Raw genomic sequence first — 18980 nt, 5'->3', positions numbered from 1 at the left:
ATTTAGACTATGATTCAGACATCATCCCTGCCACCCCGGAACCTTTCTCGCGTGTTATCGTTCCTACATCACGGATACCCCAGCAGGCCCATGTCCCATCTGAACGAATACCTTCACAGCTGAATATTCTATTATACAATAGCGAGCGATACAATGTGGCGCACCATTGCTGTTCGTTCGGCCGCTGACCGTAAATTAATTCGTGCCCGCGCGCCAAAACAATACGATCCGCAATGGGTTAAGAAGTTTTAATGAAAGGTTTTGTAAATTAATTATTCCAAGCCAAGAGATATTAAAAAATGAGTTTGCTTAGTCCAACATAAGTTTGTAGACAGTGACACCAAAATTGAAATCATCCTCATAACATTTATAAACAAACATACCACTTCCCGTATAGTCAGAAAATAGTTCATTTCACATGTAGAACTTCTAATTACTTATAAATGCAAAATATGATCCACATCATTTTGGAGAAAATTTTTTTCCTTAAGTCCTATAACCTTTATATATATTGTGTGCCTATGACTTTAGCACACATTGCAACACGGTTCTGTCTTAGTCTTGTGACTTTTTTGTTTACTTAACCCTCTCCCGCTCGCAAGGCATGAATCGGCACGGCCACCACATAGCCACTGCCTAAATGGCACAGATCGGCACGCACTGCTTTACCGACTAGAGCCGATAAGTGCTGCTCTCGAGTAGCAATATTTTGTACTACTACGGGTTGTTTGCTATCAGGAGACCATTTACTTTACTTTTACAATAGATTTATTCCATTATTTTGCTATTTATATTAGTTGTGGGGAAACAATGGCGGGTTGTAGTCGTACACTTCGTGACAGTGAAATCGATCTCGTTATTAGTAGTGATTTCGTCGATTCAAGTGAGTGAAGTGATGTACCAGAGCTTTGTGAAGTGGTTGGTGGCATTGATGATGTAGTTCGGAGTGATTACAGTGGCAGTGGCAGTGACGGCGAGCCAGACAATGACCTTCACCAAGTAACTGCGCAACAAACAACCCCATGCCCAGCTGTCCGTGTGCCCCCTCCCTGGTCTTGTACATTCAACTTCATTGAACCAATATATAGTAAAATAATCAATATAAATATAATTATAGTTAATTACAATGACAGAACGTGTGTAAGTTTGGCGCCGCGTATTTTGACCGAGCACGACCGGCAGAGCGTATTAATTGAGGTTAGAAGCACCGTGAGCGCCTAGAAACAATACGAGTGGGAGAGGGTTAAAAGATTGCCTTTTTGTAATTGCATTGTTCTTATATTAGTTATGAATTAATATTTTATATGCAGCTGTACCACAAACTTTGTGCTGGTACTCGTATTGGCAACGTACCTGCTGCATTGCAGCTATCCAGGAGGCACCAGTCTTGCGGTGTTCTAGCTCTGGTGTGGTGGCAAGCCTGACGCAGTTCTTCTCCACACTGTTGGCAACACTGTATTCTATTTCCACACTCTTCACCCCTGAAAACCACAACAAACAGCTTTGTTTACAAACGTTCATTAGCAAAACTAATTTGAGACACAAACAAGAATGAGTATTCAGTATGGGTAATAGGATGGAGAAAAACGGGAAGAAGGTAAGCTGCAATTGTCGAAAATAGAAACTACATCAAAGGATATTTTTATCAATGATGTAGCAATGGAACCAGCAATTACTACTATAGACAAAAATTCAATCATTTCCTTCTTCTACACCAATACTGATTATCAACCCACTTCAGGAGGTTAATTGGTAAGATCCAACGTACACTGAGCACTTTGTAATGTGATAGAAACAATTAACTTCTTCAACTTCTATATAAAGGACTGTATTATATGTTTTATTGGAATCTCCTCATCCACATGACGTGTCAAGGAAGTTTAAATATTTAATTGAAACCTATTTTAACACAACTACCAAACAAGTAAACACTATATAGTATATATTTAATTTAACCCATTCGGAAACTTGCCCGAGCGTCACTCGTTGTAGCCGAGCAGGACTGAATAATCTTGCCCGAGCTCGTTGTGCTCTTTCTAGACGCTAGCGATCACGTATTTGTTTGTTTTTCTGCTAGATTGCAGTTTTGTTCCCTCGTGCATCCTTATAAACAATTATTCCGTTTCGATTCGTTATGTTTGCAAACTGGAACCACAACTAATAGCTTGTTTTGATATTGTTTACATTTTGCCATATGCTTAATTTTCCTCACTTCAGTGTTCTGCTTACATTCTATGTATCGTGTTATCAATGTTTAGTGTTTAACTGTTTATAGTTGTTGAATGAGTTTTTTATTCTTCCGCTACCTCATGGAACAAGACAATTTGCGTACTTCAGAAGTAGACAGATACTTGGACAGTGATACTGAGATATCAAAGATACTCAAAGACTGACACAAAAGTGAATTATAAAAAAGTGTCATTGTAGTATAAATGGTCATTGTATATAATGTAAATAGTTTATTTAAATTATCATTTTAATAATAACAATTGAATGTAACAAACAGTTTTATCTCATCTCCCAGACAACTAATTCAGGAGCTTGTCATAAAATCATAAAAAAATGAAAAAATATAAGTGAATTTTGATTGTTTTGTTATTATGCTTTATAATTAAGTAAACAAAAAACTGGTTTTTCATGTAAAAAACATTGTGCTGTTTTTAATTAAAAATGATTGAAACAAATAAACAAAAAAGGTAATAAAATATTGACAGTTGGTTTTGATTTTCTTTGTTTTTTTTTGTTTACTAAAAAGATTGTAAATATATACTAAAAAAATAAAATAAAAAATTATTTGGAGAAAGCAACAAACACTATTTTAGAGCAACCAAATAAACTAAAATGTCCTGAAAAATTGACTAATTTATCTATATCCAAACTCATTCCATTGATATGCATTTTTGCATTTTGCAGTACACGCATGCATTTTTGTCAAAATCAATTCAAACATTCATTCCTGGACAGGCTAGGTTAATTGCTTCCTCAATGGGTTAGTTCCGATTCTCTAAAAACAAAATAATGGAAACATTGTGTTGTATTAATATCACTGAACATTGATGTACAGACAAAAAATAGGATTAAATAGATAACTCACCTAGTTCATCATCCTCGTCAAGGTCAGCTATAGACAGTTTTGTAACATTATATTTTGCAGTATCTGATGTTTGAAAAATTAGCAAGTAAATATCTCCCTACCACATTACAACATTTCCCTGCCATATTAAAACACCTCCCTAACATATTATAACTGAAGATAAATTCACAAGTTCAGTAATTAATAGTAAACACATTTTTGTCAGTTAAATGTAATTTATTATTGAAAGTATAACACAAATACTGCTATTTCGTAGTCAAAATTTTAGCTACAAAACTAACAAATCCACACATATATGAGAAATGCTTTTACTAAAAAAAAAAAAACAGCAATTTTGTTTATTTTTTCATAAGAAGTGCATATCACATACATCTTTTCCATATTAACTGCAACTTAATAATGAGTAATGACATAAAGTGAGAACTCAAAAGAATGCAAGGTAACAATTTATATAAATATTATTTATTTTGTAATATTATTGATTTAATTCTTGTATGTATTTATTTTTCTACACAGTTGCAACAAGACAAAGAATAGCTGAGTAACTGTTTAATTTATAAAACCTTGAAGAAATTTTTTTCAATATAAAAATATGGTTATTATTTTTTTTAATATTAGATGCAAGTGTATAACAGAAAGTTGTTTTAATTGGACAGTGTTGTCACAACAAGTTTCACAACAGTTGATAATAATATCAGACAGATAACAAGGTCATCACCATCTAGCAAACACTTTTTTGCTGGACTTGATACTATTCAATTTTATATGTTTTCTAATAAAGTAAAACCAAACTTTCGTTAAATAAATAAATCTGATCAACATATATTATATTTTAATAAATTATATTATATTATAAGTAGATTTCTAAAAATATCTAGTTGATAACTGAATTATGCATTTTAATACATTGCACACGATTGACCACAGCCAAGGTTTGGTTGCCTAATACTGGTAGGATTAACTCCATATTTTTCATCATTCCTGTAGGATTAACCCCATATTTATCATCATTCCCCTAGGATTAACTCCATATTTCTCATCATTCCCGTAGGATTAACCCCATATTTCTCATCATTCCCGTAGGATTAACCCCATATTTCTCATCATTCCCGACTGAGCACCTTGAGTTCTACTTTACCGGCCTCTCTGTGTTTTGATGATATTTTGCAGTTGTATAACTTTTTATAATTTGAACCATCTTATATTTATTGCTCTTGTTAATACTATTAACTGAAAAACATTTGGTTATTCATTCGAGGCTCCTCATAAATGAAAATCAACCACATCAAAATAAAGAGTAATTAGTTTATAATGACTGCATGCAAACCATTTTAGGCTTTTGTAGTTTTTTTGTAAGAATTGCATGTAACTTAATGTTGTATTGTGAATAAATCGAATTGAATTGAATTCCGCTTTCCACTACCATAAATAAAGATTGTGTAAAACGTATTTTGTGTTTCTTTGCTTTATTTTACTTCATTTTTAGCTATGTAATCCTTTTCTTCTACTAACCCTAATCTTTCACAAGAAAAGATAATAACACCATTAACTAAAATTCTGTACGTATACCATCTTTACATTACTCCATAAAAACCTATTGAATAAATTTTAAGTGATGTTAAAATAAATTCAGTCCAGTGGATTTGGAGCACCAGCTTGACTGTGAGAGAAATACGAGTACAATAAATGTTAGAATTTGAAGATAACAAGAGTTTATATTCTAGGTACAGTTTTAAAAGAAGTAACTGACATACAATATTACTTCAGCACATTTTATTAAGCTTGTTGGAATGATAAAAAACATGTTGAAGGTATTTGTCATCACTGTCATAAACAATTGAAACACCACTATTCCATGAAAATGTATGCATGCTATTTTTTAGAGTATTACATTCAATTTTTGTATTTTCTAAATTTTTACTACTCACCGTTGATCGGATCCTTGTCTACTCGAAGAGCTGTGATGGTGTTGATATCAAGTGGTGCCAACTTCACACCATCAAACATCAAATGCCTGCAACATGTCAGGTTGAGAACATTTCCTGAATCTCTGTAACTTTTACCAGCTTAAACAAGGTAACAGTAACACAGGTGTCTCCTACAGAGCCATAACCAAACATATCTGTGGCGTGTATTACTGCTTCCTCAGTTGTTACCGTACGTACGTAGTTGTCAACTACGTATCTTGTTATTATTCTTAATTGTGTGGTAGTGTTGTTTAATTACATTTTACAATGAAATTATCATTTATTTGAAATAAACAGTTTTGTAAATAGAGCTTTTTTATTTGTATCAATAAATATGCTAATTTTAAATAAAATGCTCTGTTTTATACCTTTTTTTGCTTTAACCTTATATAATTTAGCTATAATAAAAATTAGCTTTTAACTTAAAGAAACAAAATTTTTTTCCTTGTCTTAACGTAGGAAAATTATGGATTTATTAGTGAGGTGCGAAGGGTTAAATCTTGGCAACCCTGTCAATGTCCAGGAGCGCCACATCACTAATCGCATATGTTGAGATATTGAGGTAAAATAATGATCGATAGGTCTAGTCTATTATGAAGAAGGGCTGTTGGAGTGGATGGTACTCCCTTAGTGATAAAGGCTGTTGATAGTACCTTCCCCTACCCGTTTTGACTGGAAGAGGGAGGAGTTACTGTGCCTCCTCGTGTCATGTAACCTCCTCTTCCTATCACCCTGTCCCTTCTCATGGGATCTTGACAGGAGGCGGACCCTACCATCACCACCTTACCCATCCTGAAAATCCATCACCACCTTACCCATCCTGAAAATCCTATCACTCAGGAAGCAAACGCAAAGGTCCTTTAGGACTAATTGGAATGAGGCATTTCTTCAGCTTCTTCCGAAGTGAAAAAGTGAAACGTTAATCACGTTCAGTCATCAACGATATATTGTCAAGTGATAAGGAGGTGATCTAGTCCTCAGACTAGTAGATCTGTAGAACTAAGCAAGTAAGCTAAACATGTGAGATAAGCCTCACTAACAGTAGTCTAGTTGTTCACCTGTGGTCAGGAGACAGTTTACATTGTAGAAGATCTGTGGTTGAGAGAATCATCTGGTTGTTTTCTAGCATAAAAGTAGCACCTGCAAAGAGAATATTGTTGTATCATGGAGTGTTTTCAATATTTTGAACATACAAATAATTGGAAAATTAGTATTTTTTTAAAGTTCATTATTAACGATGGCTGATTTGAAATGATATCAGTTTTACTGACATTAGCCATCGTATGTGTTATAACAGAAACAGAATTTTTTTCAAGACATATCTGCTCTCTTCTTTAACCCTCCGGCTGGCGCGCATTTGAGCCTTGACTGGCACCCTGTTTTGAAGCTTTGTGCAGAGTTTTTAATTTTTTATCCTGTACAATTAATTATTGGAAAAAACACAAAAGTGTTATACATCAAATTACTCTGTAGAATATATTGTACAATATAAACATAATTATAATTTGACTTGCCTAAATAATGGTGGATGTTTGATGGTCAGAACTCAAAACTTAAAAAAAAAAAAAAAAAAACACTTTTTTATATTAAGCCATTAAAAAAACTCAAAATTAATTTTATTTAAAAATCTAAAATATGCATAATGTTCACTTACTTATGCACAAAAAGAAAATACATAGTTATAAACACTTTTATTTACAAATGAAATTAGAATTGAAAAAAAACAAAAACTATATCCAAGCACTAACAGTTGCCGAGTCGCGTCACGCGGAAGTAGTCGGGAGCTTTTAGCGGCCAGTAAAATAACAAATATTCATATATATATATAAAAGTGAATACATTATTAGAAGGCTTGGGATCTTGTGATTAAAGTGATATAACTTTTATGCGATTCGAGCGGTAATTATCGGAACTATGATGTAATTAGTAGACGATGTTTAATGAGTCGTATATTACAACTCTGCCAGTTCACGGCGGGAAAAAATGAGTCGTAATTTACGACGTTGCCAGCCGGAGGGTTAAGTGTCTTCTATAGGTGATATTCAACCTATGTGTTGTAGAGAATAGTTAGCACACGTCTTCTAGTAAAATTTTCTAAGTTTCTATCACTTCAGTGTATAGGCCCACTATGTGTCATTTATTTTTTTTTGCACAGTCAATGCTTAGAGAATAATTATAAATACTGCCTTTCAATGCATAGGGTTGTCTGTCTCTAGAGAATAAATATTGGTTGAATCATTATCCATAAAATAATTCCCAAGTGGAAAAATGCATCAAAGTCTTTGTATTTTATATTTCTGATGCAAACTAAGAAACACAAGGAAGACAGTAATGTGGCATCGGTGTTGCTCAATCCATCGTAAACTAATCACCCCTGAGAAGGTCTTAGTAGACACCATCTCCAAGTAATGTGCAAAGTGGTTTCAAAAGAACTACGAATTAAACTCTTATGAGGACTGATGGTGAATTAGAATGCCCTCTATCGATAACAAGTCACAAAAATCAGATAATGACTGAATATTTTGTGATAAGTTGAAATCAACTTTGATGATAATAATAACCTTGGAAAACCGTGACTATTTGCAGACTCATTTAAACTTAAACTCAAGAGCTTACCATTTGTGAGCGTTTTGATTTGCTGGTCAAAGAACTTGTTCTCCTCGAGGGTGGCCGGAGTGCAGTTCTGGCAGATACGCACAGGATCTATGAAACACATCCTGGGCAACTCCAGCTTGTGGTCACAACACGTGCTGCAGTAGATCTGACCACAGCGGCGACAGTGATGCTGGTTAACATTCAACATTAATTCAGTTCGGGCAAAATATGGGAACGGTTTTAATAACAAAATAATTTCAAATCAGATTTTTTTTACGAAACGAGGATCCCCTTTTCAGCCTTATTCTGCCCTTCCTCATGGGCCACTGGCCTGTACGAGGATCTTATCAAACAGAATAACGGGGAGAGTTGAAGCAGCACAAGATCGATGGTACTGATAAAATGTGCTATGGTCACAAGCAGGATTGAAACCAGCACTAACTCTAGCACAAATCCAGTCTAACATCTCAGGCCGCTCGGCAATTGGCACTCCCAATTAGCCTACCTTATTTACCAATTATTTACCTCAGACAAAGCTAAAACTCAAGATACTTAACATAGAATTATTTCTACTTGTACAAAATAACTTAACCCATTGCGGATCGTATTGTTTAGGCGGGCGGGCACCAGCGGGCACGAATTAATTTACGGTCAGCGGCCGCACGAACAGCAATGGTGTGCCACATCAAATCACTCGCTATTGTATACTAGAAAATTCAGCTGTGAAGGTATTCGTTCAGATGGAACATGGGCCTACTGGGGTATCCGTGATGTAGGAACAATAACACGCGAGCAAGGTTCCGGGGTGGCAGGGATGATGTCTGAATTCGATTACAACATCTGGGTCACTGTCTATACTAAACCCGCCAACATGTACATCTGCGTCGTTTAGTTCTGTGTCACTAACTTCAAAAGTATTATAATAACAACTTAGGAAAACACCCAATCAGAAGTGCTAAAAAGCAGAGAGTAAACTCATATGAATGATTTTTCAACTTTGACATACAACTGCGATCTGTAGGATATTTATAAAACTTTTGAAAACTCTAAACGTAGACCGTTGTTAAACACTCTTTAGTTAACAAGTGAAGATGATCGCCCGATCTATCAGACATTAATAGAACTATTTGGAGGGAAACTTAAAAGCAGGTCACTTTTGCGACCTGAGCTCGTCATCGTTAGGCCCGGCCACTGCGTGACGAGCACAGCTCGTCAGTGATGAGCAATGGGTTAATGCATTGAAAAAATATCTTTTGATATGTTTATTTATTGTTCATTCAGTAACTGTATAAATTCTCTTACAATTATAATATAACAGTACATTACATTACTGTATATTATTTTCGACTTAAAAGTGTTTACCCTGTTCATCCGATTCATTACAAAAATGTATTAAAAATTACAGCAAGTATCCACTACGCATCCTGTCACTATCTTACCCATTTTTCACAACATTTTATTCAGCATGAACGATATTACATTATGACTGGTGTGGGAGATATGCAATAAATGATCAAAAATAGATTACCTGAAAACCTTTTTTATTAGCCTTAGTGACTTTGGTTTTATTTTTGAAGACATGAACATTAGAGATAAACAAATAATTAACACTTATTTTATTACTGTATAAAATACAGTTAAAATGAATAACCACACCAAATTTTATAAATTCATCGTAATTAGTTATTTTTATCAATTAATAGGTTTTTTACAAAGTGCAAATTCTACAGTATTAAAAGACCCAACATTAAAAAAAGAATTGATGTGAAAGAAATAATATAAACATTTAACGCCGACGTCCGTATCATACAACCGTTGTAAAAATGGTGTCAACTCCCGATGTCCGATACTGTATACGTGCATTTTTATATTTTACTGGCCACCTATTTTACCAAATCAGTCAGTCTGTGATTGAGAAATCACTAAGTGAGCTATCGGCACAAGGAAGACATCAAGTCAGGATGGTATTTATTTTTCAGAGAAAATTCAGATCTGTCTAATCTTGTTATCATTCCCAGTTTTGAAAACATATATTTTTAAACCTATTGGGAAATCAGTTATTTTTGGATATTCTATTGTATCATACTGCCAGCAGTCAATATCAACAAAATTGTTATACTTGAAATACTGTATAGCTAATACTTATCCATTGAACTACTTAATTTGAAATTTTAATTAACATTCTTAATAACTTTCCAATGACCGACACCCCTAAACTCTTAAAATATGTCTTTAACTAAAAATCTAAACATACAAAGCCCAAATCACCCCAATCGGTAAATAAATACTCATCCATTTGTAAACCTTGAGATGACAGACTCCAGAGACTTGTCCACTAGAGCTGCGCACTTATAACTCCCCTTCATTCCTGGTATACACTGTCAAATGAACCTATTCCTTAATGGCTTCTCTGCCTATTGTTGCCGCCATACACTCAGCCTTTGAGCACCTATTTTATTTTATTTTATTTTATTTTATTTACATGCTATAAAACAGGATTTACCCTAATAACATTATAGCAGTTCAAGAAAAATTACAAAACAGACATCAGTGGTTTGAGTTATAGCTCAGTCCATAGCACAATTCTTCACGTTTGGCTTTACTTTACTTTTCTTACAGTAACTAGTGTAATATCATAAATATACTATAATAACAATGTAATAAATATAATATAATAACAGTGCAATAAATATAATATAATAACAATGTAATAAATATAATGTAATAACAATGCAATAAATATAATATAATAACAATGCAATAAATATAATATAATAGTAATAAATAAATAACTAAACACCAACCCACATAGAGAACAAAACAGCCCGGGGAGAAACCTATGGAGAACGTTGACCTACGGATCTCATGACAACAATGGCTTAATCTTTTTTTTGAAAACATTCAAGCTGTCATGGTGAATGTCAATGTCGGACCCACCCAAGAGTATTGTATTATAAGACCTCATCATCCTCAACAGAGGAAAGAATGCACGCGTCGCAGTGCGTGAATAGGGCAAATGAAACAAACATTTGTTCCTGCTGTTGAAGTTTGGCACTCGATAACTGAGGACTCCCAAACAGTTCGCGTCGTCCACCCGACCCCGGACCAGGCCCCAGAGATACACCTGCGCCAGGACCCGTCTCCTCCGACTCAGACTCTCCAGCCCAAACATTTCTAATAACTCAATGTATGGCACTAAATATGTATATATCTGTACCTGGGAGGTAAAGGGCACTATGTCCATTTTTTCTAAAATCGGGAATTCAGCACCATCTTATTTAACTTTTTGTGCTGTACACAGTGGTATAGAGCACTATGTCCGATTCCTTAAACTAAAGAAAATGAGCTGTGGTAAACAGCATTATGTCACATTCTCGGTTGAAGGTAAAAGGCATCGTTTGCACATAATGCTTTGTACCCCTCAAAATTATTTGACTGGTTTGAGGTAAAATGCGTCATGTGTACATAGTGCTGTATACCTCAATAGACAGACCAGAGAAGAATAAGAAAAGAAGGACATATTGCTATAAGCTAAGCATCTAGGTACCAGCTGATGCAATAATAGTAGTCTGATTTTGGATGTTGATGAATTGTCTGGACTATTTCTCTTAAGTTTTGAGTTTTAAATAATATTACTTGTGATGTTTTATAGCTAAGGAGTAACTGAAAATGAATTCTGGAACCTCTCGTGGTAGAATGTTGTGCAATTTGGCACTAAATTTACATACTGGTACTGAAAAAGGTAAGTTTGTTTTTTAAGGTTATGTTACATTTCAGTACATTGAAAGGGATTGTAACTATGTAGTTTTATTTACAGTAAATGTTAGTTTCAGTATTCTAAAGTGCTCTTAAACTTAAGCTATAAACTATTGGATGTAACATTTAGAAAACAGTTTTAAAACTTTTGTGATTTCTTAGAAACTTGGACTTTTAAGGCCTAGCCCTCTCATAAAAAAGATATCTTTATTTCATCTTATTTTAATTTTGTGATTTTAAGATGAGGCCAAAAGGCTTCTCTAGCCAACATTTTTACCAACCTTCTTTATGTGAGGTGATGAGAAATGTGAAAAATCTCTTAATTACCGACCTAGTATAATTCAATAGCGAGTCTATTTTTTAGTTGAGTTCGAAGTTACTACTTCAAAAGGGAATAAAAAGTATCTTGATTTGTTGTGCAATGTACAAGTAAACAAATAGGATTATAGTAGGAATTAATTATATAGGCTAGGCTAATATAAGTGACATGTTAAAGTAATGCAAAGAATTTAAGTAAATAGAGATAATTTGATTCGTTTAATGAACTATCCATTACTTCGATATATTAGCTAGGGCCTAGCCAACTCAATTTTTATAACAAATAACCATAGTGAGAAATTCTTTCATTATAGCCTACAACAATATTCAACACCTTTCAATCTTTGGTAATTGTTTAGAACAACTACATGCCATTTTTGTTTCAATTTTGGGGTTTTTTATTCAGGGCATTTTACTGAGTGGAGTTGTAATTTAAGGTGGAAATTATTTTTACTTGATAGGTATTTGTTAGATAAGGTTAGGTAAAATTAAGTTCAGTTCAGATTAGCACCTAACCTTACCTTAGAAAACAAAAAAGTCTTAACACAAAAATAGTGGTGCAAATATTCTATCCTAACCTTACAATAACCAATAAAACTAAAGTCATTTGCCCTGAATAACCAAATACAAAAATTGAAACAAAAAGCTAAGTTGTTTTTCTAAACAATTACAAAATATTTCCCTATTGCAGTGTGTTTAATACATTTGATTTTCTTCCAGGTGCAGATAGGGAATCCAATTCAAGTCTCAGTGAAGCATATGACTCGGATGCTGACAAGGAGTATTTTCCAAATGACAGCGAATCTTCCGACTCGGATGTTGAAAATGAGGCAAACAAAGATAGGATTAAGCCTAAGTTGAGAAAAACTAAGGTATGTAAAAAACCGTTTGGTTTATTAGACGATAAACAACAAAATGACAATTCAGCTGACAACAATGATGTACTTCTTAATGACTTGCACTTGACTAGTGAGAGCAGTGATGATGATATGATGAATCACCAATTAAATCCTATTGTAAACTCAACACCTCAAAAGAAAAGAAAAGTAAAAAATAAATCCTTGCTGAAGCAAACTGGAAGAAAAAATGTTAGACATGTAGGTGATTGGAAATGCAATGTTAGAAAAAGGAAGTGTGCTGCAGGTCTGGAGTATACAAACAAAAAAGGTAAGATTATACCAGCCAAAACCATGAAACCAGCATGTCATTGTAGGCTTAAATGCTACGATAAGGTTACGGAGGGTGACCGAATAAAGATTTTTAACTCTTATTATACTGAGAATAGCAATCCCGATGTCAAGAGGCAGTTTGTACGTTCATGTGTAATTACACAGCCCATTGTTCGTCACAGGTTTAATAATAATGATGAGAATACGTCTAAGCATAAACAAAATACTCTCCTGTATCACTTTACCATCCATTCAAGGCAAGTTAGAGTATGTAAAGTAATGTTTGAAAATACATTATGCATATCAAATAGAGTGGTTATCACTGCCTTAAAAAATACTGAAAATGGAGGCATTGTTAAACAAGATCAGAGAGGCAGAAACACTCCCTCAAATAAGATACCTCCTGAGACTCTTGAAAATGTAAAGAAAACACATAGCTTCATTTCCCCAATACCAAAGTCACTACAGTAGAGAAAAAAGCGCCAGAAAATATTTAGGACCAGAGCTCTGTATAGAGAAAATGTATGAATTGTACTTGGATTATTGCAGAGAAAATAATGTTGACGAAAAACATGTAGGTAAAAATTGGTACTACCGGGATGTTTTTAATAAAAGTTTCAATTTGTCATTTAAGGCTCCTGAAGTTGACACATGTGACACGTGTGACACATTTTCAGCTCAACTAAAGCAGGATTTAAATCAAACAGATAAAGAACGCATTCAGGCTGATTATAACAATCATCTTGATGAATCAAAAAACCGGTACTCTCTTAAAAAAACAGATGCTATTAATGCAAAACAAAACCGAAGTCACAAGGTTATAACAGGTGACCTACAAAAATGTTTGCCAACCCCTTTAATATCTAGTGGTATTAGTTTCTACAAGAGAAAGTTGTGGACACTGAACTTTACCATTCATGACTCTTCTGATTTGTCAGCCCACTGTATGATGTGGGATGAAACCAAAGGAGACAGAGGAGGAAACGAGATCGCATCCGCTTTATTCAGAATCAGAATCAGTCTTTATTGTTACGTCAACGTTTATACATAGCATTGCTATAGAAACAGGTAACATTGTCATAAATTAATGTAATAATGATACATACACATATACATTCATACATATGCACATCACAATTCACATATACATATAAACTTAATAAAAATACATATACGAGGTCAAGACAGCGTAACAAATTTAATGTAATCTATGTTAAAACACAATTTTAAAATTCAGGATCCATCAAATACTCATCAACACTATAATAGTTTTTTTCCAACAAAAAATCTGTTAGTTTGCTTTTAAATGTTTTTGAATTGATTAAATGTTTATATTTTTGAGGTAACTTATTGTATAGTTTTTTTGCCGTGTATATTGGAGTTTTTTCTACCAGACGCAGTCGATGTATGGGATATTGAAAATTAGCTTTAAATCTTGTATTGTAATTATGATCAAAGTTATCACTTGATAAGCTTTCAAAATTTGATTGTACTGTTAGTAGGGTTTTCAGAATGTATAAATTTGGAAGTGATAAGATTTTTAATTCTTTAAACAGAGGTTTGCAAGAAGTTCTAAATGATGAAAAGGTCATTAATCTCATAATTTTTTTTTGGATCTTAAAAACTTTATCAAAGTCAGAAGATGATCCCCAAAATTCAATACCATATTGAATTATTGAAGAAAAGAAAGAGTAGTAAATTATTATTCTAGTTTCCAAATTAATTGAATTTCGTAACACTAGCATTTGATAACATGCCGAGTTTAATCTTCTAATAATATTTTCAATACATTTTTTCCAAGAAAAGTTTATATCCAGATCTATACCTAAAAATTTTGCACTATCACATAATTTTATTTGTTGGCCGTGGAAAATCACATCCTTATTATAGCCCTCCTTTAATTGTGCCGTTCGAAAATTTAATAGTTGAGTTTTCTCTTGATTTAATTTCAATCCGTTAACCTTAAACCAGTATGCCAATTCATAAAAAGCTTGATTTAATTTATTTTTCAATTGAAAGTGAGAGTTTGCTTTAACAACTGCGGTTGTGTCATCTGCATATAATATAATTTTTGGTGAAACATTTTTAGGTAAATCATTAACATACAGAAGAAAAAGTAGAGGCCCCAAAATAGACCCTTGAGGAACGCCAACTTTAATTTCCTCCCAACGAGATCTAGATTTTACACTATTTTTAAAAATTACAGTTCTTTGAAATCGATGAACTAAATAAGATTCAATCCACAGGATTGATCTATTTGAAAAACTGTACAGTTTAAGCTTTTTTAAAAGGATATTATGGTTCACACAATCAAAAGCCTTGGACAAATCACAAAACACACCCATGGTTCTCTGTGACCCATCCAAAGCCCAAGACACCTCATTTACAAGTTTATTAATGGCCCCTAATGTACTGTGACCCCTCCTAAATCCGAATTGATCACAAGTCAAAATTGAATTAGATTCTAAAAAATTTGTAATTTGGTTTAGTGCTAATTTTTCAAATACTTTAGAAAATGATGGCAGTATTGAAATTGGACGGTAATTATCTGGATTTTGTTTTTGGCCTTTTTTATAGAGTGGTTTTAATTCAGCCCGTTTTAAATTTTTTGGAAAACTACAATTTTTGAATGATTGATTAATTAAAACTGATAAAGGAACAGCTATACTATACATTACATGTTTTCATTACGTCCAGAGGTATTTCATCCCACCCAGATGATTTTTTATTTTTTAATGATTTTATCACTTTAACAACATCATCTGATGACACATTACCAAAATTAAACTTAAAAAATTGACATTCAAGATCAGTTTGTGCTAAATTTAGGGCCTCTTGTTCACAAGGTCGAGCCTTAATTTCTTTGGCCAATTCTGCAAATTTTTTGTTGAAGAATTGTGCAATTTCCTTTCCATCTTTAACAACCCTACCACTATCCAACACAACATCAGGAAAATTGTTAACAGATTTTTTGCATCCAAGCTCAGATTTAACTACATGCCAAGCAGCTTTATTTTTATTTTCAGAATCTTTTATGAAATTAGAATTATACATTTGCTTTGATTTATTACAGACATTTTTGAAAATTTTTTTATAATTTTTTACATAATTTATGAAATTTGGATTGTTTGACTGTTTGGCTAGTTTACTAAGATCCCTCTTTTTAATGCTTGAAATTTGAATTCCTTTTGTTATCCATTTTTTATTTTTGGATTGTTTGGTTTTGTTAGCAGAGAATTTTAATGGAAATGATTCTTCAAATATATTTTGAAAGCAATTAAAGAAATTAGAACAGTTGTCAACAAAAGTAAAATTGTTTGAAACATTCCACTTAGTGTCTTTTAATCTACTGCTAAATCTATAAAGAGCTTTTTTAGAAAAAATCCGTCTTTTTACTCTAAGTTTAGTATTGTCATTATCAGAAATAAGATCTTTAGAAATATCTAAAAAGACTGCCCTGTGATCCGACAAACCCAATTCCAAATTCATTGTCTGAGATTCAAAGGATGACTTAAATTTAAAAGTTAAAATATTATCAATGCATGAATTTGTATTAAAAGTAATCCTAGTTGGTGATGCAAAATGTGTTTTAAAACCGTATGATTCAATCAGAGAAAGGAATTCAAATTTCTGCTGTGGTTTATTTGTTGTTTCCATTATATCTACATTAAAGTCTGATGCAATATAAACATTGTTTACATGGTTTTCTTTACCTAAAAGTTTTAACAAAGCCTCAAGCTTATTTAAAAATAATTTGAAATTTGAATCTTCTGGCACTCTATAAATAGAAATGATAATTATAGGCCTTTTTAAATTAATTATTTCTATGCATGAAGCTTCAAAAACTGAATCCATATTATAAATGCACAGATCTTCTCTGGTTTTAAATTCAAAATTATTTTTCAAAAGAATACATGAGCCTCCATGATAATCTCTATCTCTACAATAAAAATGTGCCAGATTATAATTAGAAAAACTATTTAAAATGGTAACACTATCCCTACTCAACCAATGTTCATTTAAACAAATAATTTGAATATTTGAATTTTGTAGAATTATTTCTAAATCAATTTTTTTATCAAGTACTCCTCCTTGGATATTTAAATGTAATAGCCAATTATATTTCTGATCAATTTTGGCTTCCTTACAAATAGGCCAAACATTCTTAAATTTTAAATTTTGATTTACCTTATTTGCATGATAGCAGTGAAATTTGTTACAAACTAAACAGAAGTTATCTAAATCTAAGTGTTCTTTATATTTTTGTTTGGAGGTTCGTTTTTTAAGTCTATCGCACCATCCTCTTCCTCATCTACTGGAGTCTGGGTCGAAGTAGTGGGACTGTCCACAGGAACTGATACGTCTTGACACTCTATATCCTGTCCACCAGCAGATGAAAGGTTACAGATGCCATCTTCAATCGACTCTTTCAGCTTCAACATAAACTCCTGATGTGAAAGTCCACGCCTTAATTCTCTTTGTGATACCTGGTCACAGCACACAATACTTACTGAAGCACCAGTTTCTTGATGGAATGCCACTATGTTCTTGGCGAATTGTTCAGGCGGAATCATATCTCTCACACAGCCCATTGGGGAGCAGATCAATTTTTTAAGCCCTTTGGCCTTGAAGTCCTGAGTCAGTTGGGCGAAAGCATCATTGTAGTCCTGAATTATTCAAATAGGCAGATAATACTATCCCTCAATCTGACATCGAAAAGATTACTCTGTGGACTGATAACTGCTATGAGCAGAATAAGAATAAGTCAATTATAATGTGCTTCTTTTGGATTATACACAAATACCCTCAGATCAAGGAAATTAATCAGAAATTTCTTTTGAAAGGTCACACACATATGGAGGCTGACACCATCCATGCACTAATCGAGAAGAAAAGGAAAAAAACAGCAAACATGACCATACTTACGCCATGGGATTGGCAACAACTGGTTCGCAGCACATCAAATAAGTATTCTGTCTACAACATGGAATTGGATGATTTTCTGAAATTTGATAATCTGTTACTTGGAAGGGATGCACCTTTTGTTTCAAGGAAAGTAGACTGTGAAAAGGCACCTGTACTCATTTCACAGTGTGTTCATTTGCAGGTCAGGAAAGAAAACCAAGGGCAGTTATTTTTCAAAACAGATTTCAATGAAGAATTTAGATGCATGGACTTTGTACGATCTCGAAGAAGCAATGAAATACCATGGCCCGAAGATCTTAGTGTTGTAACCAATCACCTACATCCCATTAGTAAACAAAAGTATGATGACCTTATGTCCTTGTTACATTTTGCCCCATTAGTATGTCACCCATTTTACAAATCATTGAAGTCGTCAAACTCAGCAGGTGATTACCCGAGTTCTCAAGACGAAGAAAATCCTGAAAGCTAAATGATGGCAGGTCTAAGTTTTTTCTTATCGATCCATTATAAACATTGTTCTAGTTGTAATTGATTTAAGGCAATAAAATTTTTTATACATTGACACAGTACATGATGCCTTACTTATTCATAAACACCACCCCTACTATTCAACGGTATATTAAGAGGTAAAAGGCACTATGTCAGTCACTTTTGAAAAAATAATTATTTTTCACTAAAAAAAATTTTTTTAAATCCATAACTATATTATTTTGAAAGAAAATAGTGCAAAGATTAAATTTACAAAGTTTTGTTAAAATCTATAAATAAATTAACTTTCTATATGCAAAGAAAATTGGAAAAAAAACTTTAAACAGCTGTACTGAAAAGTTTAGGTTTTGTGACATAATGCCCTTTACTTCCCAGGTACAGATATATTAAAGCATTTATAATATAAATATCTCAAAAATCTTTTTTGAACTTGTTCAATCAGTTCTTCGTGAATTAAATGCATTGGATTCCATACAATGACGGCGTTCTCAAGTCTTGACCTGACTAAAGATGTGTACAATGTGATAAAAGACCTGATGTTTTTAAAATTGACCCCCTGTCTTATTATAAACCCCAACATACGACTAGCTGAATTGACACAATTTTCTATGTGACTGGAAAATGATAAATCACTACTAATTACAACACCTAAATCTTTTATTGAAT

General features: G+C 33.2%; 1 protein-coding gene across 3 annotated transcripts in view; it reads right to left on the bottom strand.

Moving 5' to 3' along the window:
- LOC124356599 (zinc finger FYVE domain-containing protein 21-like) overlaps positions 1–18980 on the bottom strand; it is a 41636-nt gene that overhangs the window by 6437 nt on the left and 16219 nt on the right. For 2 of the 3 annotated variants that reach the window (XM_046807694.1, XM_046807696.1), the window contains exons 3-6: positions 7678–7846; positions 6120–6201; positions 5023–5108; positions 1354–1481 (exon numbers count right to left, since the gene is read on the bottom strand). In XM_046807694.1, coding sequence (XP_046663650.1) covers positions 1354–1481; positions 5023–5108; positions 6120–6201; positions 7678–7846 — 465 coding nt within the window. Of the gene's footprint in view, positions 1–1353; positions 1482–3062; positions 3122–5022; positions 5109–6119; positions 6202–7677; positions 7847–18980 lie in introns of those variants that run through there. The other variant, XM_046807695.1, reaches the window with a different exon arrangement.

The sequence above is a fragment of the Homalodisca vitripennis genome, chromosome 3, assembly GCF_021130785.1.
Source record: "Homalodisca vitripennis isolate AUS2020 chromosome 3, UT_GWSS_2.1, whole genome shotgun sequence".
Classification (NCBI taxonomy): domain Eukaryota; kingdom Metazoa; phylum Arthropoda; class Insecta; order Hemiptera; family Cicadellidae; genus Homalodisca; species Homalodisca vitripennis.
Note: the sequence above shows the minus strand (reverse complement) of the source record. Positions and strands in the feature narration are given on the sequence as shown.